The sequence below is a fragment of the Tachyglossus aculeatus genome, chromosome X4, assembly GCF_015852505.1.
Source record: "Tachyglossus aculeatus isolate mTacAcu1 chromosome X4, mTacAcu1.pri, whole genome shotgun sequence".
NCBI lineage: Eukaryota > Metazoa > Chordata > Mammalia > Monotremata > Tachyglossidae > Tachyglossus > Tachyglossus aculeatus.
This window is the reverse complement of record NC_052098.1, coordinates 29,096,570-29,124,388: the sequence shown is the minus strand read 5'-3', so window position 1 is coordinate 29,124,388 and position 27,819 is coordinate 29,096,570. Positions and strand designations below refer to the sequence as shown.

Sequence of the window (27,819 nt, the reverse complement as noted above, 5' to 3'; positions counted from 1 at the left end):
ATAAAAGGAGTGGCACCGCCAGCATCATTTTTAGGAGCCTACTCCTAAAATCCCATCCCTAGGTGCCCCTTTCAGGGACACCCCTTGACATCATTGTGCTGTGTGCAATTTAAGGCCCTTTGCCCCAAAATTGATGTCCACAAACCCATCTTAGTGTGGATTTAGGAAACCCATTCTCACCCAATATAAGGGACATAATTATGCATAACAATAGGAGGGGAAAAGCTTTGGTATCTGGCCTGGTAGGGAAATGGGAGGTGCCAGATTCTCAAAAACGTTTGGTTAGCTAAAGAGTCAGGGTTGTACCGGGGAGCCATTTTGTACTTGCTGTGAGACCTTGGATCAGTCACTTTACTTCTCTGTGCCTCGAGCCGGGCCCAATCCCTGGCATACATGGGGCTCATGCTCAAAGGTGGAGGGGAAGACAGGTATTCAATCCTAATTTTCAAATGAAAAAACTGAGGTTCAGAGAAGTTAAGTGACTTGCCCAAAGTCACAGACCAGGCAAGTGGCAGATTCGGGATTAAACCCCAGGCCCCTTGAGTCCCAGGCCCACATTCTTTTCACTAGGCCACACTGTGCCTTGGTTCTCTGTATACAGCAGGACCTCAATAAATACTATTGGACTGATCAATTGTACTCTGGTGGAGTCTGGTCTATCAAATATTTCATGCCTTTAACATGAAGTTGAAGTTATTTTTACTTAATGATGCCATTTACTATGCACTAACTATATGTTAAGAGGGTAGATAAAAGGCTATGAGAATGCATTTAGCCCTGGTCAGATATGTGGCTCACAATCTATCTGAAGCCACTTTACAGATGAGTAAACTGAGGTCCTTAGCGGTTAAGTGGCTTGCCTATGGTCATACAGTAGGCCTGTGGAAGAGCAGTGATTCAAACCCAGGTCTTCTGATTCAGTCATGCACTCTTTCTAGTCGGTCATGCTGCCGGAAATTTATATTTACATATTTTGTGTAAGAATACTGGATCAGGAACCGATTATAGATTTCCCAAAGTTTGGAGAGCTATTCTGTACTACACTGCTTTTTTATTATTTTCCATCTGCAATCGAAGAACCGTGGCCTAATGGAAAGAGCGCGGGCCTGGGAGTCCGAGGACCTGGGTTCTAATCCCAGCTCTGCCACATGTCTGCTGTATGACCTTGGGCAAGTCAATTAACTTTTCTGTACCTCAGTTCCCATGTGGGATAGGGACTCTGTCCAACCTGATTAACTTGCATCTACCTTTGGCACTTAGAACAAGAGCAAGAGCATAACAAGTGCCATTATTATTACTGTCCATACACTTGCACCTTTGTTCCAGTTAAGACTAAGTATGATGCTCTGCACAGAGTCAGTGCTCAATAAATATCATTGATTCAAAGCCATGAATAGAGAGCCAAGAAACTTTCAAAACTGTCCACCCCTGACATGTGCTGATTAATCCCCTCACAGTTATCTCACAGGTGTGTTTCATTACCCTGAAAACCACTTGAGTGTAGGGATCGTGTCTACCATCTGTGCTCCATGCAGTGCTCTGCACAAAGTGCTAAATACATATAACTGATTAACTTACACACATGCGAATGGTTTATGAATACTTCACTGTTGCATTTTAGTTCTTAATGCAAAGAGGATGGAGTTTGCTGAGGGGGTCAACACTGGCACCTGTGCCAGAGTCCTGGGATCTGTGGGCAGAGCTCCAAGACCTCTACCCAGCTGTCTCACATTCCTGGTCAGTTGTGCAGATGCACACTTCCTTACAGATGGTGGAGAGCTATGCAGCCATTGGTTCTGGGGATGTTTCTAACATTCTAGTCTTGAAATACTGGAACAAGAGACCAGATAACTTCCTTCTTATTCCAAGGCTCTCAGAGTACAACAGAAAGTTCTTCCTGATAACACTGCTTAAAAAGGCTAATAATATTTGACAGCTATAGAAATGCTGTTGAGGTCCTCTTTCTAGATGCTGTGCTCCTAAACTTTTCACTGGAATAGCAAACTTTGCCAGTATACCCAGTTCCCCTTTAACACAGGGATTGCATTCTTGCAAGACCCCATGTTCAACTACATGCATTCACTAGTTCAAATGTCACATGCACACACACGTGTGTGCATAACCGTTTCTTCCAACACCATGTCACACTGTACCCAAAAGTTGGAAGAATGTTCCCTACTCCCCTAATAACATTCTAACCTCCCCAAAAGTCATGAAAACATGCTAGGTACTCTATATGCAGTTGTCTTTATTATTTGAAGAAGGTGCCAGTGGTGATGAAATTAACACATTAATATGGGTGCCACTGAAACAACATAGGACTAACAATCCCTACCAGACTGTGCCCACACAGACTTTTGTTGATGTGCTTTCGAGCTGCTGCAACTGTCTTATCAGTTTTCTGCTGTCATGTTGGTCCCTAAGGATGTGCATCCTTGTATTCTTAAAGAATGTCCGCTTCAGTCTCTTGTTTTGCTTAGTCCCATTTCAGTTCACCATAACACAGCTTACTGTCATTCATTCTAGGCATGTGTCCCACATGTGCCATGCTGAAGTGAGCTGGGTTGAGGTATTTTGTGGATGGTTTTTAGCCCTTCCCACCCAATCACTGTGTATATGCTTCTACCCTCCCCCCCGCAAAAAAAGGAAAAGCTTTTCTAATTTTCCAATTTCAAATTATTTTTTCTAATTGCAGCATTAGCAGAATTGATACCAAAACTCCTATGGAAACCTTCAGCAGGGAGGCCACATGTTTCCATTTTAGATAAATGCACACCTGCTTAGGTGCACTGACACTGAAATGCCATCACAGATCGACACATTTTTAAGCCATCGAGAACACAAAGCAAATTTCAGCCAAGACAACACTTACCAAGCACAATGACCACGGTCTTCAAGAGACTCATCATAGTGTCCCGATTTCTTCGTGGTCCAGAACTGTGCCTAGACATTCTCATTGTCCTCTGGCGGACGTAGCCAAATATATGAGCATACAAGACCACCATCACTACAAAGGTAACTAGGTTGAAAATAGCCCAGAAGACCAAATAAGAGTCGCTGTAGAGCGGTGCCATGTTGGAACAATTAGTGATGTCACAGATACAGTTCCAACCTACACTGGGAATGGCACCCATCACAATGGCCATAGTCCAGATGACAACAATGACCACCACTACCCGCCGATTGCTCATCCGGGTATGCAGCTGCATGCGAAACACCGTAATGTGTCTCTCAATCGCTATAGCCAGCAAGTTGGCTACTGAGGCTGTTAGGCTAGTATCTATAAGACCCTGGCGAAGGAGCCAGGTGCTGACAGTCAGTCTTCGAGTGTTGGGCCCTGTGTTGAACATTAGGTAAAAGTAGGCCAACCCTGCAAAGAAGTCCGCTGCAGCCAGATTAGCCATTAGGTAATAAATAGGAAAGTGGAAACGGCGATTGACATAAATCGCCACCATGACCAACAAATTGGCCAACATGATGAAGATGCAGACAGTGATCCCCAGTCCCATCACCAACTTGCTGACTGTGTTCCACTCCGTGGCTAGATACTTTCCACTCCGGTTATAAAAGAAGGCAATGGATTCATTGTAGTAGCACTGTGGCTCGATCATGGCTGTAGACTGAAAGAGAAGGAGGAGGGGGGGAAAAAAACACATCACAGATCAGAACTAAAAACATTCCAGTTTATACCAGGTTGCCTCTGGGACTGTAGGAGTCATAAAAAGGAAACAGGGAACAAAGGAATTTGGGAACTTTATGCAGCACAACAATATTCGCTGATTATATTAAAAATGATGGGACTTGTCATATTCCAACTGACTTCAAGATTCAGAGTAGCCGGAGCTTAATGTATTTGAAATGGGAGCCGAGTTGGTAGCATCATTTCAGTGACGTCCACTGGAAGCACCACAGGATGGACACCAAAATCTTGTTTCAAAAATTCATGCTACACAGTGTAGTGCAAAATGCTGCCATGGGCTAATCCAAGTAAAAACGGTCTTAGTGTGCTGTTTGGGAAATATGAAAATGAAGTCACGCTGCTCTAGGTGGTGATATATATATATATATGTGTGTATATATATACATATGTATATATATACACACACACACACACATATATATATATATATATATATATATATATACACACACAAAATAATATATATTTTGGGGGGTCCCTGGGGAGTGTGGTATGTGTGCCTCTTCACCCACCCAGCCAAGCTTGAAGATTCCTGAGAAGCAGGGCTGCTGGAGCTGATGTGAAGGCAGCTGAGGTCTCTGGGAAGACCCTCAATAACAGATAAAAGAGACTCAAAGAAATAGCAACACTTCAATGATGTTAAAACAGATGACACCACTGAAGATGACACATGCAAACCTGTCAATATGTGCACACCTGGCTTTCACTCCACCACTTCAGGATGTCATGACTGCAGTGCCAGGCACAAAGACGACCAAAGATCTCAGATGAGGCAGTATGCCTGCTGAGATCGACAAGCAGGGAGAGGATGTTCTACTCTGTCACCTGCACAAAGTTCCTCCTTCAAATAGGGAATTCTGAAGCAATGTCTCGGGATTTCAAAGATGCCGCCATTATCATCATCATCACTATCGTCAAGAAGGAAATGGAGAGACCTTATAGTGGAATCTATCGTGGGATCTCACTGCTCACCATTGTTGGCAAGATCCTAATCATAGTGTCCTGATCTATCGAAGATCACGAATCAAGTGGTCCCAGAACTGCAACGTGGTTTCAGACCACGGCAGGGCACAGCAGACATGATCTTTGCCATGAGTCAGATAGAGTAATGTCAACACCTCTACACGGTGTTTGTAGACCTTACCAGAGTCATTGACACCACAGGCAGACCTGGGCTCTGGCAACTACTAAAAAAGTGTGGCCACCCTGAAAAATTGCATCAAGACCTTAAGATTACTACATGTTGATAAGGTTGGCCTCATTAACATTCCAAGGGGCTTTGTGTGATTCTTTCCCCCATCATTAGTGTAGTAAAGCAGAGCTGTGTTGTAGGTCCAGTCTTATTCAAATCTATTCTACAAAGCCACGCTCAAGGATGCAACGAGGGATCTGGAAGCTGGTGTCAGGATGCGGGTCCGATCCTCTGGAAAACTCTTCCAATCAACCAACTGAGCACATCATTCAAAGTCGTTGACTTGTTCATACCGGAGCTACTATATACTGATGTCTGTGCTATGGAAGCACACACCCAAGAAGCTGTGCAGGGTCGATGATTAGTCTGAAGAAAACTGAGTACTTTCTTTTTGTTGTTGCTGCAATTGTTGTTTTTGTCATCTTTTGATTTTAAACATCTTGCACCCGGAAATGTAGATGCAATCAAGGATTTCCATTGGCAATACAGAGTTGAAGGTGTCCATAAGCAAATTCTACTACATAGGCAGCACACTGTCCGATGGTATGAGAATAGACAAGGAGGTACAAAACCCAATCAAAAGGGTTAGTATGACCTTTGGGAGACAGAATGCCAGAATTCGGCACCAATGTGGCATCAAGATTCAGACCAAATTGAAGGAATACAGGGCAGTTGGAGTGCCCAACCTTCTCTATGGCTGGCTGTGATAGTTGGATGCCCACCACAGATGCCACATTTGATGTCTAGAGCAGCTCTGGTGATGGCACTTCCATGCAGGATTCAATATCTACTAGTAATACAGGATCACAAACAATGAGGTCCTGGAATGCAGTTACACCACCAGCATCACACATCATGTCACACCTTCAGTGTGTGCGTGGGTGTGTGGGAGGGGGCGGGGGGAACAGGAGAGGAAAATGGACGGCAGCAGGCTATCCCAACAGCTACACTATGGTAAGCTGAAATGGTGTAGCTGTAAAAAGGGTGGAAAGAAGAAACAATTAGAAGACCCAGGGATGCAAAACCTCTAATAGCAGTGGACAGTCGGGAGGCCGCAGCTGAAGACAGGTCAGCCTGGTGTGCAGCAATCAGAAATGGGATAATTGCTTTGGAGCAGAGGCTTCGGGAAGATCGCGACACCAATAGGGAGAAACAAAAATGGTGTCAGGTACTGTGGGTGATAGAGGCAGCGGTGTACCACAGTGGGGAATTTTTACATATACATAACGTGGAAAGGTGTCAGCAATACCCACTTTCACCAATAAAAAGCTCACAGTCTACAGCGTCACCTACTAATTTGAAGGGTATATTTCTCTTTGTTCTCCACATTGAAATAAAATCCAATATTTGTGTTTCTTTCAGGCAAGCTTCACTGTATTCATAGGGCTACCATTCCAATCTCATTTGTATTCCATGGTCCTAGAGAAATATTTGGGCGCTGCCAGGTAGGTGAAAAGGGAAAGGCAGCTTCTGTGTTTCAAAAAAATTCCAATTCCCTTCTGTAATAAATTATAAAAGCTAAATATAAAAGACCAAATTCATAAAAGTGAAAACTGCATCCCAAGTTGTATGCCTTCATCACTATATCATGACCTAAAAGACATTTATTGGAATTTCTCCTGCATGCATAATCCTGAGCTACTGCCTAGCTCTGTCCTATTAGCAGGGTTCTACAGGAAAAAGCAGTCATAGCAGTTATTATAGTACTCTGCATACAGTAAGTACTCAACAAATGTGGTCATGATCTTTATCCCCAGCTTCCAAATTCTACAAAAAGGCTATCAAAATTATTATCTTCAGCTCTAAGCCTTGGTGTAGGAATGAATTGGGGAGCAAGGAATATTTAAGATTCTTCAATAATGTTGACCAGAGACACATAAATGATTTATCATTCCCTAATTGAGGAATTTGATTTTGGCTTTTCATGCATCATCCATTATGTTCTTCTCATTTGCCCCATTAACAAAGGTTCTGGACTGACATGCATGTGTATCCCTACCAAAAAGCCCAAACAAAGAAAAACTCCACTTTACATGCACACTAGAATATGATAAATGGGATTGTGTACATAAGGGTTAACATATAGATACAGACTCACAGTGACCCCGGGCCCACGTCCTCCCCCTGGCCAGGAATGCCCTCCCTTCACACATCCACCTGTGAGCCCGCTGTTGGGTAGGGACCGTCTCTATATGTTGCCAACTTGTACTTCCCAAGCGCTTAGTACAGTGCTCTGCACACAGTAAGCACTCAATAAATACGATTGAATGAATGAGTGTATCCACCAAGCTAGCTGTCTTCCTCCCTTCAATGCCCTACTGAGAGCTCACCTCCTCCAAGAGGCCTTCCCAGACTGAGCCCCCTTTTTCCTCTCCTCCTCCCCATCCCCCCCACCCTATCTCCTTCCCCTCCCCACAACACCTGTATATGTTTGTACAGATTTATTGCTGCATTTATTTTACTTGTACATATTTACTATTCTATTTATTTTATTAGTGATGTGTATATAGCTATAATTCTATTTATTCTGATGATATTGACACTTGTCTACTTGTTTTGTTTTGTTGTTTATCTCCCCCTTCTAGACTGTGAGCCTGTTGTTGGGTAGGGACCGTCTCTATATGTTGCCGACTTGTACTTCCCAAGCACTTAGTACAGTGCTCTGCACACAGTGAGCGCTCAATAAATATGATTGAATGAATGAATGAAAGGGAAGATAAAGTTATCATAACGGATCTTAAGTTAAGGCAGGCCTCATACGCTTTAATCAAGAAACCTTCATGCAGGAGGTGAATTGGATTTTGATAGAATGAGATTGGCTTGGCTACTGCAAAAACTTCATAAAGGCCAACTCCAGGAAAATGTAAAAGAAACTTGTTCATTTCCCCTATTATTGTGATATCCTTTACTAATCATCACGTTTTGAATGACATCATGAAATTGCCTGAAATATGAAAAATTAAATATATCTAAAATCACTGCATTGAGTAAATTATATTAAGATACACTAGGACTGAAATTTAAAATTACTGTAAAGGCTAAACTACAAAACAAACAAGGATCTTGTCTATCTACTCTAAGTACAGTGTTCTGCACACACGAAGCCTCCAGCAAATACCACTGATTGAAGTGGAGAAAGATATAGGAATATCCTTAGTATTTAAATCACTTCAGTACACATAGACTTACACACTTTACTATTTAGACCTTTATTCATCCACGTATTCATTTCTTTTTTTCCTCTTTTCTGAAATTATTTTTGTGTCTGACTCCCCCATTAGATTGAAAGGACCTGGAGGGCAAGCATAGTATCTTTTTTAAAATTGTACTTGTTATGCACTCACTATGTGCCAAGCACTGTACTAAGCACTGGGGTAGATACAAGACAATCAGGTTGGACACAGTCCTTGCCCCACACAAGGCTCACAGTTGAAACTGGAAGGAGCAGGATTTAATCCCCATTTTACAGAGGAGGTAACTGAAGCACAGAGAGTTAGGTGACTTGCCAAAGGTCACACGCAGACCAGTGGCAGAGCTGGGATTAGAACCCAGTCTTCTGACTCCCAGGCCTGTGCTCTTTCCACTGGGCCACGCTGATTAGTACAGTGCTCTGCACATGGTAAATTCTTGGCAAATTGATTGATTTAATCTGCTATATTCTTTGTTAACATGAATATTTTCAAGATGTTCCTCCAAACTACTACAATATGGACACATTTAAATTTTAATTCAATTTAGAGAACATCTATTCTGGAAAAGTAAATGTTTTTAATATGATAATTACCTGTGTACTTGTTAAATATTAAAATATCAGAAAACTATATCCTACTATCTAAACTTAAAAAGTCATAGGAAAGACTTATTTTGTCATGTTCAGAGAAACCCAATCTTTCTCTTCATTACAAAGGTCATGTAATTGACCCTTCTTGTTCCTGGCATTTCATGCTCACCCCTATCTCCTTGAAAATTATCTCTCTCTCAGGGTCATTTTTATTTCTAAACAAAGATTTCTTCATCTTGTCATGTGAAGGTTTGCTCTTAAAAGGAAAATTACAATTGATGCATGTAGCCTTGAACATGAGTCCAAAAAAATGGACCAGTCCACCACTAGATGACGAACTTGGATAGAAAAATTAATCTTTTACTCTTACCTAACTAGCCTGGCATAAATTGCTATTATCTTATGACAATTTTTCTCAGGGCTGGGTTGAAGGCTGCTGCTACTTCAGAAACAAGTGATAAATTGTGATAAATTGCTAGTACTCTGGAAGCACTTGCATGTGTGCACGCATACACATCCATAACACACACAGAGAACTATAAACCATTTCTCAGAATCAGCAAAATACTATAGTCTGAAAATATGCCTTCAGATGCCAACTTATCTAACAGCCAGCACCTAGCAACCTTACACATAAACTACATTTTCATTTCCCTGCAGACCTCAATGCTGTCATTGCTTTCTATTATCTAAGTATTAGAATGACTGAATAGACAAGGAAGGGGGAAAAAAATTCAAAGCTAGGTTAATACGCCCTTTGGAAGGCTAAAAAATCTGGGTAGTGCCAACATGGAATCCAGATTCAGACTTGGGCAAATGTAGAGTCTAACCTTCTGAATGGCTATAAGACTGGGACCTACCCTAGATCCATACTGGACTTCAGGAAGATTCCACCAACGCTCAGCTTTGCAGTACTGAACATAAAGTGCCAAGACAGGATCACAAAACATGAAGTCCTGGAACACAGTCAGACCACCAGCAGAGAAGCAAAGCTTGTCACATTACACCTTCGCTGGGTGGGACATATGAAGAGAAGAGATCACAGCAGGATACACAAACAGCTGCTCTATGGCGAGCAGAAGTGGAAAACTGCAAAATGGGTGGAACAGAAGAAATGTTTTACAAGACACAATGAAACAAAAACTCTAATGATAGGGCACAATAGTGACAAGCTAGGAGACAACACAGAAGCTAGCCGGGTATGCAGCCATCAGAAGAGGGGTGACTGTCTAGGAACAGAGGCTTTGGGAAGATTGGAATGCCACGAGGAAAACACCAAAATAGTATCAAGCACTGTGAATCAGAGAGAACATGCATCCAGGGGGATCCTTCATCTGAGAAAGGATTATCAGTTACACATGGGTCTTGTCAGGGACACCCGCACGTCCAGATAAAATCTCACCATCAGGAATGGGTTCCATAAACCCGTGTGGGTGTATGTGTACTAATAAGGTTTAAATAGGAGGGGCTCGGAACATTCCTCCCCTCACTGCCTGACATACTATGTAAGTGTCACAGGGTAACAGATACTCCCTGCTGTAGTAAACCATCTCATGCATGATTTCTGGCATGCCAGGGTCTTAATAGACAAAGAAAAGCCATTTAATTCTCTTTTCCAGGTCAGCCTCTTCTCCCTCTGCTTTTCCAACCATAAAAAAGATACTGGTATACCCAGATATGCCCCAGAACATATGTTTTTCCCTGTATGTTTGGCTAGAATGTTGTTTAGGAGTTAGGGAATGTTAGTCTGAAAACAAGAGCCTGTTTTATACAAAAAGCCACAGTGTCAGAAGAAATGACATGAGTGGCATTGTTATGCAATGCGGGCTCTAGTGTGAGCTTTCCTTCATGAAGTTTGGAGACGAAAAAAAGCTGACACTTCTGTGATTGAAAAATAACAATAATAATGATAATAATTGCAGTATTTGTTAAGCACTATGTGCCAGGCTGGGGTGGATACAAGCAAATCGCGTTGGAAACAGTCCCTGTCCCACAGTCTTGATCCCCGTTTTACAGATGAGGAAAATGAAGCACAGGGAAGTTAAGTGACTTGCCCAAGGTCACAGAGCAGGCAAGTGGGAGAGCCAGGATTAGAACTCAGGTCCTTCTGACTCCCAGCCCCATGGTCTATCCACTAGGCCATGCTGTTTCAAATTAGCTTTTGTAGTTGAGTAGAAGAGGGGTTCCAGACCCCCAAAGTTAACTTTCTTTTGATAGTAAAAGAAGTCATAATGAATTGGTCAGGGTTAAGCTGGGAAAGAACAGTGTACTTGTAGGGGTGAAAAAACCCTCTAAGAAATTAGACATCTATAAGGCAGAAGAAAAAAAAATGTACAAGCTCAAAGCCCTCATGCTAAATCAACTACAGATGATACTTTTTTTAATGTTATTTGTTAAGACCTTATTATGTCCCAGGCACTGTATTAAGGTGCTGGGTGGAGGGGCGGGGGGAAGCAGCATAGCATAGTGGACAGAGTATGGTCCTGTGAGTCAGAAGGTTGTGGATTCTAATCCAGGCTCCACCACTTGTCTGCTGTGTGATCTTGGGCAAGGCACTTCACTTCTCTGTGCCTCAGTTACCTCATCCATAAAATGGGGATTTTGTGAGCCCCACATGGGACAGGGACTGTGTCCAATCTGATTTGCTTGTATCTACCCCAGCACTTAGTACAGTGACTGGCACATAGTAACCTCTTAAATACCATAATCATTGTTATTATTATTATTATACAAAATTGGACACAGTCCATGTCCCAAATGGACCTCACAATCTTAATTCCCAGTTTACAGATGAGGGAACTGAGGCATAGAAAAGTGAAGGGACTTGCCCAAAATCACACAGCAGACAAGTGGTGGTGAGGCCGGTCTTAGAACCCAGATCCTCCAATCCCCAGGCCAGTGCTCTCTTTCCACTAGGCTATGCATCCATTTCTGATATAAAAAACATTTAAATATGGACCTCGAAGAAACTCAACAGTCTGAAAGGTCTTTGAGAGGAACAAAACTAGAAACTAAGCATTTCCAGTTCATAAGCTAATCTTTATGGAACCTTGAATGGTGTGGGCATTTAATAAATAAAAACACTTTGCTTTTTTATAGAGAGCCTCCAAGTACAGTTTTCTCAATATCCTGCAAAGATGGGGGTATGGATTATGAACCCCATTTCACAAATGGTGGAACACAAGCAAGAAGAGTGAAACAGTTTGACCATGAAAGACAAAATTACCAGAACTACAGTTATTACATTACTATTATATTCATTAAATGCTTACTATGAGTCAAGAGCTCCTCTAAGCACTGGGGTAGATACAAGTTTATCAGGCTGGACAAAGTCCCTGTGCCACATGGGGCTCACAGTCTAAGGTGGTAGGAAAACAGATATTGAATCCACATTTTACAGATGAGGAAATTGAGGCATAAAAAAGTGACTTGCCCAAGATCACATAGCAGGCAACTGGAAGAGTCAGGATTAGAACCCAGGTCCTATGACTCCCAGGCCTGTGTTCTTTTCACTAGGTCATGTTGCTTCTCACTTGGGACCTGACTCCTACACTTTCCCATCTGTTCAGTCACAAGGCATTCTAATTGCCTACAGCTTAAGTATCACATTAAAAATGGTCTTACTGCAATTAAGAGAAATTTAATGTTTAGTGCTTAGAAAAAAAAATGATTGAAACAGGCTCCCAAATTTTCAGAAAGAACCATAGCAAGAGCCTAGCGATTGATAATTTATATTACCCAATGAAAGCAATGGGGGCCCTGTAAGACTCTCTAAAAATTCAGCAGAATGCCATTTCTAGAGATTGCCTAGATAGATGGAAACTGCTCTACTAAAAGACTGAAAGGAACAAACATTTTCTGGGTCCTCATCAGCTGTGATTTGTATTCACTGTGACATCTAGCCTCATAAAACTTTGATTGACCAGGCAACCCATAAATCTCGCACCTATTAACACTAAAAACCATTTCTAAAGTTTAGGGCAAGGTAATCTTTTTAGAGCTGCCAAATCCACACAGTGTCCCTCAGAGACACTGGTTTTGAGGTAAATACAGGAAAGTCATTTCCACCAAAAATTCAGTCCATTATCCCAGGTCTTTCTTCACAAAAGGAAAATCAGTAAGGCACAACTGAAGAGCCACATTGATTCTTACTACTTATTCACCTCCAGTTGTGCCCAACTTCCCATTCTGATCCATCAGCATACATTTTGATCAACTGCAGTGCAAGCACTATCCTATTAAAAATGATTTCACTCAAATGAAGAGAGGAATGTTATGTTGAGCACTGAAACCTGAGATGATGTGAAATAACAGACTTTCCAGCCAGTATATAGAGCATGTAGTCTCTTTATTTTAAATAAATTATTAAGACAAAATGTGAAAAAAATATTTCTGCAAATTCTGTTACTAATGCACATATTTCTGGTGCCTTCATTTGAGGAGTTAGAAAAACCATATCAGTATAAATTCACAGAGTAGTTTATATTTGATCATTTGTGAAGGGAGCTTTTCATATTGTATAATTTTAGCACATAAATTTATGGGTGATTCCAAAGTGCCTGATTATAATAGGCAGGTAGCAGAGGGAATATACACCAACTATGAGTTGATGGAGGATAATACTGTGTTATTAGAGCATGTTATAATCCACAAAACACAGAGCTCCTATTGGTAATCATAGTTTTGATCAACACAGAAAGCCTTAAATTAAAAAAAAAAGGTGTTGCTCATCCTTGCTTATTCAATATAAAGTTTTCAGGAAAATACTTCTTGTGGTGTGTAGAAAGGGCAGGGTGCATGAAAGAAAATGGAGGCCAAGAAGAAGTTGATAGGCAGCAGTAGGAAATCATACACCCCATTAAAGCATTCAAGGGAAGTTTCACTGTTTGTTAAATTAGCAAATAAAAAAAATTAGAATGTCCTACTACAATCTGAAGGATTTCATTTGTGGTTTACTCAAGAAACAATATGTTTAAGACACAGACAATTCTATCATTTCCCCAACTCTATAAACCTTCACATTTTGTTCTGAGAGCATAAAAGACAAAGTGTGTGTGTATGGGGGGAGGGGGGAACCCAGATGAATTACCTTTACCAATAAGCCAAACAATGTTTAAAATTACAGTATATAAACTGATGGAAGGCATTTCACTTTTAATAGAAAACATGATTTAAGATGGAACAAATTAGTCACTCAGTGTTTACCTCTGCAAATATTTTTTCCTGGCAACGTTCTTGGCTTCTCCATACACACAGAGTATTGATCTAAGTTGACTTATCTTTGATGAGTCTTTTAATGAATTCCATACCCACAGCACATATATGGAAAATACTGGATGTAAAAGTAATATCACTTCTTTTTGGAGTGTGGATCTTGGAGATGACAATTAGCTTTATATCAGTGAATTAGCTATTTAAATCAAAACAGGCCAACCCATTAAATAGTCTATTAAAGCAATATATGCTTTCCATGACACTTGAAGCATTTAATCCCATGAGAAAGAATGCATGCCTGTCAGAATATCTCAACAAATATCATATGCTTAAAACTAGGTGGGGGGAGCAGAGAGGGAGGAAGAACAGGGGTGCTTATGTCCTTTGGGATTCAAAAATGACACTGCTGATAGTAAGATTTGTGTATGGTAATGTAACAGATAAGAGTTATGCAGATTAAACCATTCTTCCACATCATGTGCATGAAATATAATTGGGTAACAATAAGAATAATACTGATGGCATTTGTTAAGCACTTACTATATGCAAAGCATTATTCTAAGCGCTGGGGGGATACAAGGTGATCAGGTTGTCCCACGTGGGGCTCACAGTCGTAATCCCCATTTTACAGATGAGATAACTGAGGCTCAGAGAAGTTAAGTGACTTGCCCAAGGTCACACAGCAGACATGTGGCAGAGCCGGGATTCAAACCCATGACCTCTGACTCCAAAGCCTGTGCTCTTTCCACTGAGCCAAGTTGCTTCTGTATTATTCAGATATTCAGTAGATCTGTTAGCTACTAATTATTCATTTCCTCATGATCAGCAGCAGAAGTTTGTTATCTCTATTGTGCTATTCAAAGTCTCCACAGATTTGTTTTGATTATGATCCTAATCTGTTTACTCACCTGGAAAAGAAAAAGAAAAAAAGAAAAGAATTCCTGCAATTGGGAAATGGACCAAAACCATAAACAATGCTCCTTAAGTGAAGAGAACAGCTCTACTGCTCCCTTCCAAACTGAGCTGTCAGCAGGCAATAGGAGTGAAAATCTCAATTTTACAAAAAGGGAAATGGATTTCCATAGATTTTAAGTTCTAAAGGGAAATACAAATTCTGCAATCTTCTCATTAACATGATATGAGAGAGAGAGAGAGAGAGAGAGAGAGAGAGAGAGAGAGAGAGAGAAGGGGGAGGGGAGAGAGAGAGGTGGAGAGGAGAGGGAGAGAGAAAGAGAACAAAAATTCCCCCGGGAAATGGAGATGGATGAGCCATTGAGGAGTGGAGGAGGAGGATGAACTTCTGTCCCCATCTCCACTGGGGGTGAGGGGTTCTCATTCATCAGCTAGATCCTAATGGGTCCCACATTAGATCTTTCAGGTGGAGGGACAGAACTCCCAATAGTGTGACTGTCCCACCCACATGGGAACTATAATAACAGACCAGGCTCCTTGTGCCCGGAAATTAACTGTTCATGAGTAAGTAACCTGCACCCAGCTAATAGTAATGATGTTGTGGTGGTCCTTCCAATGAGCCAAGTGATAGGGTAGATTTAAAATAATCCAATTGGACACATGGGGCTCACATTCAAAGACGGAAGAAAAAGAGATAATTTATCACCATTTTACAGAAGAGGAAACCCAAGCATAGAAGTTGTCACACAGCAGACAACTGGAAGAGTCAGTTCTCGAACTCTTTCGACTAGGTTGAGCATAAACCTTGAACTTCACTTAAAAAAAATAGCTTCTCCTTCCTTTCATTTTCGGGAGCTTGTGGCTGAAGGACAAACAGACATATTTGGCTACAGATAGACACTGACGTTCCCTTAGCTCTGTGACCAGAACTGTATTAATCCAGGGACTCATCAGGTTGAAGTCCAGGGGATCTGGGCTAATTGTGGGGGGCAGGTTCCAAGTACTCCATAATGCATCCTTCAGCTACCAAGTGCTTAATACAATGCTCTGCACATAGTAAGCACTCAATAAATATGTTTGAATGAATGAATAAATACAATTGCTTGACTGAGGCACACTTTGCCCCCAATCACTTCCTTTCCCACGTCAGAGCTTCCTCCCCTCCCTGTCCCTGAACAGAGGGTGGGAGGGGTGCCAACCAGCTCAATTTCATCACTAAGTTGGGAAAGACAGAGGCCCCCCTCCCCCCAAAAAAAGACCTGCTAGGAGAGAAGATGGGGGTGGAGAAGTCACCTTCTACCTTTTGTGTTCTCACCTTCCCCAAAATCTCTTGGCTGCAAGGACAGAGTCACATCAGGTACAATCTTGAGAAAACACAGCCCCGAGGCTGAACATGCCAATAACCCCATAGTTTTTGCTGGGGGTTGTGGGGAGAGAAAGATCAGCATGGGGGAGTTGGCATGGAGATAGGGGAGGCTCCTGACCAGAGGCACTACTTTCTGTAGTCACTACAGAAAGAGCATGGGTTTGGGAGTCAGAGGTCATGGGTTCTAAGCCCAGCTCCACCACATGCCTGTTGTGTGACCTTTGGCAAGTCACTTAACTTCTCTGAGCCTCAGTTACCTCATCTGTAAAATGAGGATTAAGACTGAGCTCCACGTGGGACAACCTGATCACCTTGTATCTCCCCCCACGCTTAGAACAGTGATTCGCACTTAGTAAATGCTTAACAAATGCCATCATTATTATTAAATATAGAATGACCTGTTGATATCACAGATGGGATGTGGGGACACCCCCACCTGATTTTAACTTTAGAAGCCCACAAAACAAATGAACCCTAAGCCCATGGTGAGGGTAGGGGTTGAACTCAAGCATGCCTGTGACTAGGGAAATGAGAGAAGGCAGGGATGTCTAGTATTAAGAGACAATGTGTGTTTGGGGTGGGCGGAAAGTAACAAATTTGCAAATTAAAATTTTACATGCTTAAAAGTTTCTAGGAACCCCATCTAGATGCTGCTTCATCTATAAAAAAGCTCATGATTTCTACATTCTGCATTTGTCTTGCAGTATTACTTAGGACTAGGATGGTCATTCATCCAGTTTAAACCTGGGCAGCCCAGTTTTTGGTAGGATTGACCCCTGTCCAATACCAACATAGAACCGGACCCTTTCATGACAATTTTAAAATTGAGCACTGAGCCTCACTAGCCATGGCTCCTGCTGCTGAGTTCTATGATTCCGACACAACACAAGTTCATACAGACCTGGAAGAGAAACACAGTATCTCTGAAGCAAGTGAGGGGTGTTAGTGGTTCCCATGGGAAATTAGTCTAAGACTGATCAAACTCAGGCTTAATTCCACAAAACGGCAACCATGATATTATATCACACTGAATGCCCAGCATAACAGATATGTCATATGCAGCTCCTTGTCCAGAGATGCACTGGACATCACACATTATAGCTATATATGTGTACAAATAGGCACACATATATACATGTATATATGTCCTTTGTATTTGAAGATGATGCCACAATGGTGAAATTTCCCTATGAGTATGTGTTTTGCTACGAAGGCCAATGCAGAGCCCACCATGCCAGCCACATAACGCCCACAAAAAGGCCATCCCTTGTTGTTCAATGTTTGCAGCACCCGGCATTGTTTTCTCTTTTGTCATCTTGTCTCTCATTTCCTATGAAACTTTAGCTCAGAGTGCCACTCCTTCCTTGGTAGTAATATGCCAGTCCTCAGCAATTGACTCCCAGTTTTCAGGCGGGATGCAGTACTGCCTGAGGCTTGGTTTTACCATGTCCTTGAAATGTTTCCTCTTTCTTTCGGTTTCCCAGTTTCAGCTCACCATACAGTATCTGCTTGGGTCTCCTGCTGCCGTTCATTCGCCTCCCATGTCCCACCGAGCCAAGTTGTGCTAAGGTGAGCATAGCTTTGATGCTAGAAGTCTGATTTCACTCCCAAACTTCATTGTTCGTGATCTTGTCATCCCATGTAATATTGACTGTGTCCCATAAATAATGCCGTTGAAACTGCCAAGGAGTCAGATATGACATCTGTGTGGGGTCCAGCTCTCACAGCCATATAGAAGATTGGACAACACCAGAGCTCTGTAGACCTTCAGTTTGGTCCGGAGCCTGATACCCAGAGAATGTGTGGCCTTCTTGATTAGGATTTCATACATCCTTGTCTATCTTCACATCATTGAACTTATCACTGTATTGCACTCTCCCAAACACTTAGTACAGAGCTGTGCACACAGTAAGCACTCGATAAATACCACTGACTGACTGGTCAGAGTTCCCAGATAATAGAATTCTGTCACGGTAGTTATCAGTATGTTGCCAATATAATTTTATGGGTGCATATATGGTTTCTCTCTTACGGGCTGATACGATTTAGTCATTTGCATGTCTTCTTGGGTGTGGCTGCTAGGGTGCAGTCATATGCATACGGTCATTCTTGAATGACTGTCTCTAGGACATTGGATGATGTACAAAGTCTGTGTTGGAAGAGTTTCCCAGATGATGCATATTCTAACACCTGCATCCAGATCTCTCGCTGTATCCTCCAGCATGGCTGCATGGAATAAGTAGAACGGAACAGGGAACCCACTTAACCCTGCTTTACTCCACTGGCAATGGGGAATGATCAGATAGAAGACCCTTGGCTCTGACCTGGCCAGCCATACTGTCCTGAGTAGCCACCCTAGAAGGGATCCAGATGCAGCAATAATCTAGATTGAGTTTCAATGACTCCAATTCTCCCCTTGTGTGAGGAAGAATAGAAGCGTGAAACTCATGGAGGCTGCTCAGTGCCATTTAAGGGAGGGGCTACATGGGAAAAAAATACAAAAGTAATCAACCAATAGCATTTAGTGAGCACCTACTGCATGCACAACATTGTACTAAGCAGGTAAGAGGTGGAGCACTGGTCTGGGAGTCAGAAGGACATGGGTCATAATCCCAGCTCTGCCACTTGACTGCTGTGTGACCTCAGGCAAGTCATGTAAGTTCTCTGTGCCTCAGTTACCTCAACTGTAAAATGGGGATTAGATACCTGTTCTCACTCCCCCTTAGACTGAGCTCCATAAAGAACAGGGAATGTGTCCAACCTGCAAGTATTCAGCAGCTACCGCTCGGAAACGAATATCATCCGATATATGAAAAAACTGGAAAACAAAGACATTTCCCTTGTTCACAGCATGATTCCCTTGGTTAGTATTACTCCTCACCCTCGGCTTCAAGGCTCTCCATCACCTCGCTCCCTCCTACCTCACCCCCCTTCTCTCCTTCTACAGCCCAGCCCGCACCCTCCACTCCTTGGCCGCTAATCTCCTCACTGTGCCTCATTCTCACCTATCCCGCCGTCATCCCCTGGCCCAAGTCATCCCCCTGGCCTGGAATACCCTCCCTCCGCACATCCTCCAAGCTAGCTCTCTTCCTCCCTTCAAAGCCCTACTGAGAGCTCACCTCCTCCAGGAGGCCTTCCCAGACTGAGCTCCCTCCTTCCTCTCCCCCTCCTCCTCCTCCCCCTCCCCATCTCCCCCACCTTACCTCCTCCCCCTCCCCATCCCCCCCACCTTACCTCCTTCCCCTCCCCACAGCACCTGTATATATGTATATATGTTTGTGCGTATTTATTACTCTATTTACTTATTTATTTTACTTGTACATATTTATTCTATTTATTTTATTTTGTTAATATGTTTTGTTTTGTTGTCTGTCTCCCCCTTCTAGACTGTGAGCCCACTGTTGGGTAGGGACCGTCTCTATATGTTACCAACTTGTACTTCCCAAGCGCTTAGTACAGTGCTCTGCACACAGTAAGCACTCAAATATGATTGAATGAATGAATGAATGAATGAATGATTATCTTCTAACTACCCCAGTGCTTGGAACATAGTAAGCAATTAAATTCACAATTATTATATGGGACCTTGTCATGACAGAAAATATGTGGTTCTCCCAGGCTTAATGTCCATCAGCCTCCAGACATAATGGTTACAATTATGTTCTGGTTCAGTACTCACTTGTTCTTTCCCTTCTTCCCTCCCCTCTGTCATCTTCAACCACTGTCCCACATGTAGCTCACATTCTTAATTCCCATTTTAGAGTTGAGGTAACTGAGGCCCAGAGAAGTGACTTGCCCAAGGTCACCCAGCAGACATGTGGCAGAGCTGGGATTAGAACCCTGGTCCTTCTGACTCCCAGGCCCATGCCCTAGTAATAATAGCGATAATTGTGGTATTTGTTAAGCACTTACTATATGCCAGGCACTATTCTGAGTGCCAGGGTAGATACAAGCAAATCGTTTTGGACACAGTCCTTGTCCGACATGAGGCTCATAGTCTCAATCCCTATTTTACAGAAGAGGTAACAGACATAGAGAAGTTAAGTAACTTGCCCAAGGTCACACAGCAGACAAGTGGTAGAGCCGATATTAAAACTTAGGTCCCTCTGAGTCCCAGGCCCATGCTCTATCCACTAGGCCACATTGCTCTTCTCTTACCTCAGTGATCTTCTACTACAACCCAGCCAACACACTTCACTCCTCTAATGCCAACCTGCTCGCTGTATCTCAATCTTGTCTATTTTGTCACCAACACCTTGCACATATCCTACTATGGATCTGAAATTCCCTCCCCCTTCATATCTGACAGACCATTATTCTCTTCACCTTCAAAGTCTTACTAAAATTACATCTCTTCCAAGAGGCCTTCACTCCCCTACCTTTGTCACCTGTGCACTTGGAGCTGTACCTTTAAAGCACTTGATATACACCCCACAGAACTTATGTATACATCCTTATACCCTGCCATTTTCCCTATCTGTAATTTCTTTTAATGTCTGTCTCCCTGTGAACTGTAAGCTCCCTGCGGGCAAGGATCGTGTTTACCAACTCTAAAGTACTGTACTCTCCCAAGTGCTTGAAACAGTGCTCTGCACATAGTAAGTGCTCAATGAATATCAGATTAGTAGCCTGTCTTTGATGATTTTCAAGTAAGGACACCCCACAACCTCACTCGCCCACCTGTTTCACTATTCAACATCTTTTAAGAGAGAAAGTTCTTTCTATTTAATGACTGAACTCATTTCCTCTTCTAATGTTGGTGGAAATGGTGAATACCTGGTCAGATCTTCCATATAAAAACAAGTGTGTTCAAGTGTATTGTACTCTCCCCAAGCACTTAATACAGCACTTTGTACACAGTAAGTGCTCAATAAATACGATTTAATGAATGAATGAAATTGTATTAAGTGTTAAGTCCCCCTTCTGCTTTCTTGTTTTAAAACAAACAATCCCATTTTTATTTATGGGCATTATTTTCCCAGATGTTAATCACTTGGATTCTTTTTTTTGGATCTTCTTCAAATCCCACACACGTTACAGAGACCCAAAATACCCGAGGTGAGTAGAATATATATATAAGAGGATTACCCTGTGGTTCCTTCTTATTACATGGGAGGAAGTTTTGCCTGGTGACAGCATGGGACTGGGAGATAGGAGACCTAGTTCTAGTCCCAGTTGTGTCAATGGCCTGCTGTGTGACCTTGGGCAAGTCAATTAACATCTCTGAACCTGGTTCCAGATCTGTAAGATGGAGATAATATCTACTTCTTCCTGCCTCACAGGGATATTGCAAGGATAAAATGAGATAAATGATCTAAAAGCATGCTACAAATTCAGGGTATTATTATACTCCCGTTTACACATACTAACTAAACTTCTTAGGACTAGTTAAACTTTACTAATACTGTTTAATTTGAAGTACTGTATGATGGCAAAATCCTTGTCTGGAGCTTTTGGAATCCTAACTATTCTCTGAGGACCTAGTCAAGCCATTTCTAAGTTCAAGAGTAACAGGTTCCAAATCTCCCTTTACAGAATGTGGTTTGTCATCTATTGCTGGCATTGTGCCATTGGTAAATACCAAGTGAATATTCTCATTTCCCTATTTTCCAGGTTCACTGATGAGTATGTCATCCTGAAAATGGCATGTGGAATGGAAACATTTATAATATTGTTTTCAAGTCCATTTATGAGGTGGGGGGAGGGGAAGCTTTTATGACTATAATCTGGGCAATAAAACAAAATGCTTCAAAAAAGCCCTATTGTCCCTATAAACACACTTAAAGCTAAACTAGGACTTAGCCTAAACTTAGGCATTGAATTCCTGCCAAGACTATGGGAGAAAAGGGCACAGAAGGTATTTAAATAGAAATATCAACACCATCCCTCTCTTCTATTATCTAGAAAAGCCAGTGCACAATCACGGTTGAAAGACATGCACTCAAAACCAGGTTCAAAGACATTTAGAATTGATAATATTCATTTTAATTATTTTTTAAAAGATTTACAGTGATTACAAAACACACTAATAGACACCAAAAAGGCTTCCAGAATTTGCTTTTTTAAAAAAAATGGTACTTGCTAAGCATTTACTATGTGCCCGGCACCATACTAAACACTGGAGTAGATACAAGATAATCAGGTTAGACACAGTCTCTGTCCCACACGGGGCTCACAGTCCAAATCAGAGGGAGGAGGATTTAATCCCAGTTTTGCAGATGAGATAACCAAGGCACAGAAAAGTTAAGTGATTTGCTTAAGGTCACACAGCAGACAAGTGAGAGCCAGTATTGAACCTAGGTCCTCTGACTCCAAGGCCTGTACTCCTTCCCCTAGGCCCCACTATTTCCCACACTGTTTCATTTCTCTTAGTTTTAATCTAACTACACAACTTTAGGTCATGATTTGTCTCATACTCATTTTTAAAACCATTGATATTATTTACCCAGGAAATGGCAATGATTTAATAGAACATGATGTACAGTCATTTCTTCTGCAATGCTCCCAAATTATTTAGAACATGGAGCAGGTCTAAACTCATTATGATAATGACATCATCTACACTATCAATAATGCTCCAAAGAGAATGGTAATTAACAACATGCTCTTGGTTTTTATTTTAATACCAATTTGAACTTCTTGCTTACATGGAAGCAGGCTACAGGCTGACTACAGGCTACCAGGTGTCTTATTTGGAAACGTTACTGCCTAGTTTGAAATTGTTTTGAAAACTTATTTTAGTGTCTATCTCCCCCACTAGATTGTAAACTCCTTGAGGGCCTGGATCATGTCTACTACTTCTGTTGTACTCTTCCAAGCATTTAGTACAGTGCTCTGCATAGAATAAGTGCTCAATAAATGCTATTCATTGATTTGATAAACTAGAAAGAGGAATGAGGAAATTCTGACCAATGACACTAGGAACCTTGTGGTTATTTCACTCATGTCCAGGAAGCCTGAAATAGGACCAGACTCATTTCACAAACCTCCATTAAGCAATCACATGATTAAAAAGATTTCCTGGACTTTGAAATTGTGAACCAGACATGGAGGGCCTTATTCGGTCCTTATTCTGAGAGCCAACCAGGTCCTGAATAACCTTTTGGGGCTGGGTTAAGTAAACATCCATAGTAAACTGTTGAAAAAACAACTTATCAGAAAGGAAAATACATCAAAATAGATTAACACCAACACCAACCATAAACATAACACAGGTATTTTCAAAAATATAAAAATTAACTTTATTCCTATGATTGAGTGAGAATTAGCAAAGTTTAGATATACAGGTATTCCAGCTACATTAGTTGTGTTCTTAAAAACAGTTGTGTTATCAAAAAACATTAACATCAACCACTGTTTTACTGGTAAATAAGAGGATGGGAAGATATGTCTCAAACAATTGAAATTGTACCCAGCTTTTGTCCCATGGGTGAAATGCAAGAAGGTTGTCGAACCACCCAATAACCACCCCCCCAACCCCAAGCCAAAAACAAGCAAACAAAAACACACACAAACAAAACCCAGCAACTTTTTTCCAAGCAATATAATAGATTCTCTAACATTTTATCTACAATTCATTAGCAGGTCCTAGGAACGAATTTGTAATAATAATTACAATAATTAATAATACTTAAATGCTTAGTATAGTGCTTTGCAAACAATAAGCAGGACTGAATGAATGAATAATAGCTTAAAGTTCAAATTCCAGTAATAACAACACTATTGCTATTAGTTCCTTCTGTGATGTTAATGAGCTAATAAAGTGTTTGCCAAATCAATGTCTGATCTTGATATAAACAAGGGTGTGAAACAAATATTCTTACAGAGCCAAATCACAAATTATAACCAATTCATGGCACTGGGTTCTTCTATTCTTCCATCACATCCTGTTCAAATCTCCCTTTAATGTATCAAATTCTGGGAGGATCCTACAAAAGACTCTTAAATTGCTCTTCATTTAAAATTAAGAAAGAGCACATAGAAAGCGAATTCATAGGGTGCCAAAAATGGTGGTGGTGGGGGGGGGATTCTCTGGCTTTCAGGAAAAATATTTAGATGTGAAAATGTGATGTATCCTGATATAGGGGGCAGGAAATATCAATCCTGTTTTCACTATACAAACTTCTGCCAAGACTTTGAGCTCCTTGAGGACAAATATAATGTCTACTAACCCTACCGCATTCTCACAACAGCTTAGTACTAGGCTCTGCACAGAGTGGGTACTCAACAAATATGATGGATTCCATCAACATGTTTATCTCCAACATGGTTTAGTTGAGCTGGGTTTTTGCTTCTATTTGGTGTTAGAGGGTTTACAATCAATAATGCAAATTAGACTGCAGGGTCTGAAAAAATTAGGCCAACTACTTCTTGCCACTACCCTAAAATAGTTTGCAGGTAAAAATTTTAATAAAAAGGGAAAATTTGACTCATGTCACTAAGTAGTCTGCTAATGAGCACTGCAACCAAATGTATCACCACTGAAACTTTAATAAATATTTCCCAGAATGAATAAGAATTGGGTTGAGTGGGATTAGATCATTTTTTAAAGACAACCCCGTTGGCTGGGTTAGTTCTATAGAAAAACCTGGGTAGAGAGCACATGCAAAATTTCAAAGACTGACATATTCTGAAATATTCTTGTAGTACTTAATTCCAGCCAAGTAAGGAATAGTAGCAAGTCTGACTGGTAATGAGCTACTTCATCTATTTTGAGTTCGGAGTCTATATTATCAACTGTGTATCAAGGACTTCTCTAAAAAATAACCAATTTCAGCCCAGATTATTTTGACAATTGGTGCAATAGTTTACTGAACTAAGTGACAACTCTGACAAAAGTGCAGTTAGTCTTGTGGAGAACAAAAATGTACCTCCAATGGCTTTCATGCTGACCAATTTCAGAAATTCAAAGAAAAAAGTTCAGGGTGTCAGCCTGAGCTACTCACCTCAATGATCTGTGGCTGCGATACCACAGAGAAGGGGGCCAGAGCAGATGGGGCTGCCATGGTTCCTCAGTAGATGTTAGAAATGTTCTCTCCTCCAAACCAGTAGACCCTGACTTCAAATGTTGGAATTGATGATCAAATCCCACTCATGCTGAGATGGAATTTTGCTCCTAAAAGGGGACAAAAAAACCAAAACAAAAAAAAACAAAACCACACTTATTTAGACAAATAGAAATGACCATTGAGAATGACGTGCTAATGAGCTATCTTGGAAAGCCCCTGAAGAAAAGAATTCATATTTGGATCGAGGTTTGGGAAAATCCTATTTCCTAGAAATATAAGAAAGTCGATATTTTTTATGTTCACTTTCCCATAAGGAAAACAAAAACGTTTCCAGGCAAATATTGCCAACAAAACAAAAACAGAGCACCTAAGGCTTTCATCACAAAAAATTATCAGAAAAATACATTTCTGTCCAACTACCAAAATTCACTTAACAAGATGCCCCCAAAATACATCCTCTTATACATAGGTGTTATAAGAATGAGTTTGCAATTGTGAAGAGCTTGCTGAAGGCAAGGAATGTGTCTGTTATTGTATTGTACTATCCCAAGAGCTTAGTACAGTGCTTTGCATACAATAAGTGCTCAATAAATTCAATTGACTGAAGAATGAGACCTAGCTAGACAGAAAATATTAATTGTGTGAAAAACAAATTCAGAATATCAATTTTTCATTTTGAGCATGAAGGGGCAAACTTGGGGGAGAAGTTTTGAGGGTGCACAATATTGGAGGCTGAGTTTTGAGGGGCCGAACCTTGAAGGGGACAGGGAAATGACGAGTGGCACAGAGGCCAATTGTAAGGGAATACACTTCTTCAACTATATTTCCTTTGGCATTCTTCATTCTTCGTTACCCTTCTCACTGTGCCTCATTCTCATCTCTCATGCTTCTGACTCTCTGCTCACAACCTATCTGAAAACCCCCTCCCTTTTCAAATAGGCTCTCCCCATCTTCAAAGCCCTTTGAAATCATAACTCCTTCATGAGATTTTCTCCAATTTATTTTTCTTCTCTCCAGGAGATATTCCTCCCCAACTACAATTTCAGCATTTCCACACCAACTAGCATTTGGGCATTCAAACCCAATCATGGCATGCCTTACTATCACTATCACTGAACTATCACTGCATACAATAAAAATCAGTATCTTCAAAGGTGGCACTCAAACCATAAAGATATCAAAGACCTTGAAAATGAAGACACCTTTATAGGATGACAACATCGCAACTTCCCCTATTGTGCAAGAAATCACAGCTACAGCCGCAATATGAATGGCAAATGGGAAACAAATGGAGAACAGCAGCTTACAATCCATCATGTTTCCCAAATGGTAGCAACTTCTGGAAAGAGGAAAGGGCATGCTGCTTTTCACAATTTTTTGTTGTTATTTTAAAGTTGCTTCCAGTGGATTCTTGCCACAAAACTACCATCCTAGATAAAAGTCAGGACAAAAATTCACTAGCTGGAGACTTTAAATTTAGGAAACAAACAATGCAAAAAAAACTATGGAAAGAAACCTCCTCCTCCTCCCCCCAAGCTTGCCAACTATGCAGGACAATGGAGTACCAGCATTCCCTTGAAACAAATTCAACTGTGAGGATCCTCAAGTGAGTACCACTAGAAGATACTATCTTCTCTACAATTTTTTAAGACTATGGGCCCTGTGGCTGTATGGAAAGCTGATTGATACCACCAGGTCTCCGCTGATAAGATTAACTCAGAGATCAAAAAGCTACTACTGGAAAAGCAAGCAAAACATTGTCAACAAGTTGCAGCTCTTCATGACACTGTCATAAGGGATACTTTAGGAAGCCTGCATTGTGATACATGCGGATCAAGAAAAGGAATGGAGAGATGCCAGCACTGCAGAAATCCAGGTCTTGGGGAACTAACACTACCACAGCTTTACTTTCACAGGAAAGGATGGAATTCTGTAGAGACACTTTCAAGCACTTCCACAATCTTTTGCCTATATCTTCCACCACTGAGGATGAAGGCCCTTTGACAAATAGAAACCATGACATCAAGGGAGGACAGCACCTCCATTCCATTTGTTGTCACCATTAGATTGCAAACTCCTTTCATTCATTCCATCGTATTTATTAAGCACTTACTGTGTGCAGAGCACTGTACTAAGTTCTTGGGAGAGTACAAAATAAAAATTAACAGACACATTCCCTGCCCACAACAAGCTACAGGGACATGCCCTTTGCTTCCACTGTACTATTTCAAGCATTTAGTACAGTTCCCTGCACATAGTAGGCACTCAAATACCAGTGATTTTTTTAAATGGCATTTATGAAGCACTTACTATGTACCAGGCACTTTTCTAAGCTATGGGGTAAATACAAGCTAATCATTCAATCATTCATTCATTCAATTGTATTTACTGAGCACTTACTGTGTGCACAGCACTGTACTACGCAATTGGGAAGTACAAATCGGCAATATATAGAGATGGTTCCTACCCAACAACGGGCTCACAGTCTAGAAGGGGGAGACAGATAACAAAACAAGTAGACAGGTGTCAATACCATCAGAATAAGTAGAATTATAGCTATATACACATCATTAATAAAATAGAGTAATAAATATGTACAAATATACACAGGTGGAGGGGAAGGGCTAGGGTAGAGGGAAGGAGGGG

At 41.2% G+C, this 27,819-nt stretch overlaps 1 protein-coding gene across 4 annotated transcripts in view; it reads right to left on the bottom strand.

Moving 5' to 3' along the window:
• The window catches only part of LPAR1 (lysophosphatidic acid receptor 1), a 166,691-nt gene that overhangs the window by 68,570 nt on the left and 70,302 nt on the right, over positions 1–27,819 (bottom strand). For all 4 annotated transcript variants that reach the window (XR_005456616.1, XM_038769842.1, XM_038769843.1 and 1 more), the window contains exons 2-3: positions 25,111–25,280; positions 2,873–3,620 (exon numbers count right to left, since the gene is read on the bottom strand). Coding sequence is in view for 3 of the 4 variants with exons in the window: in XM_038769842.1 (XP_038625770.1) it covers positions 2,873–3,620; positions 25,111–25,170 (808 nt within the window). In the remaining variant the exon portion in view is untranslated. The remainder of the gene's footprint in view (positions 1–2,872; positions 3,621–25,110; positions 25,281–27,819) is intronic.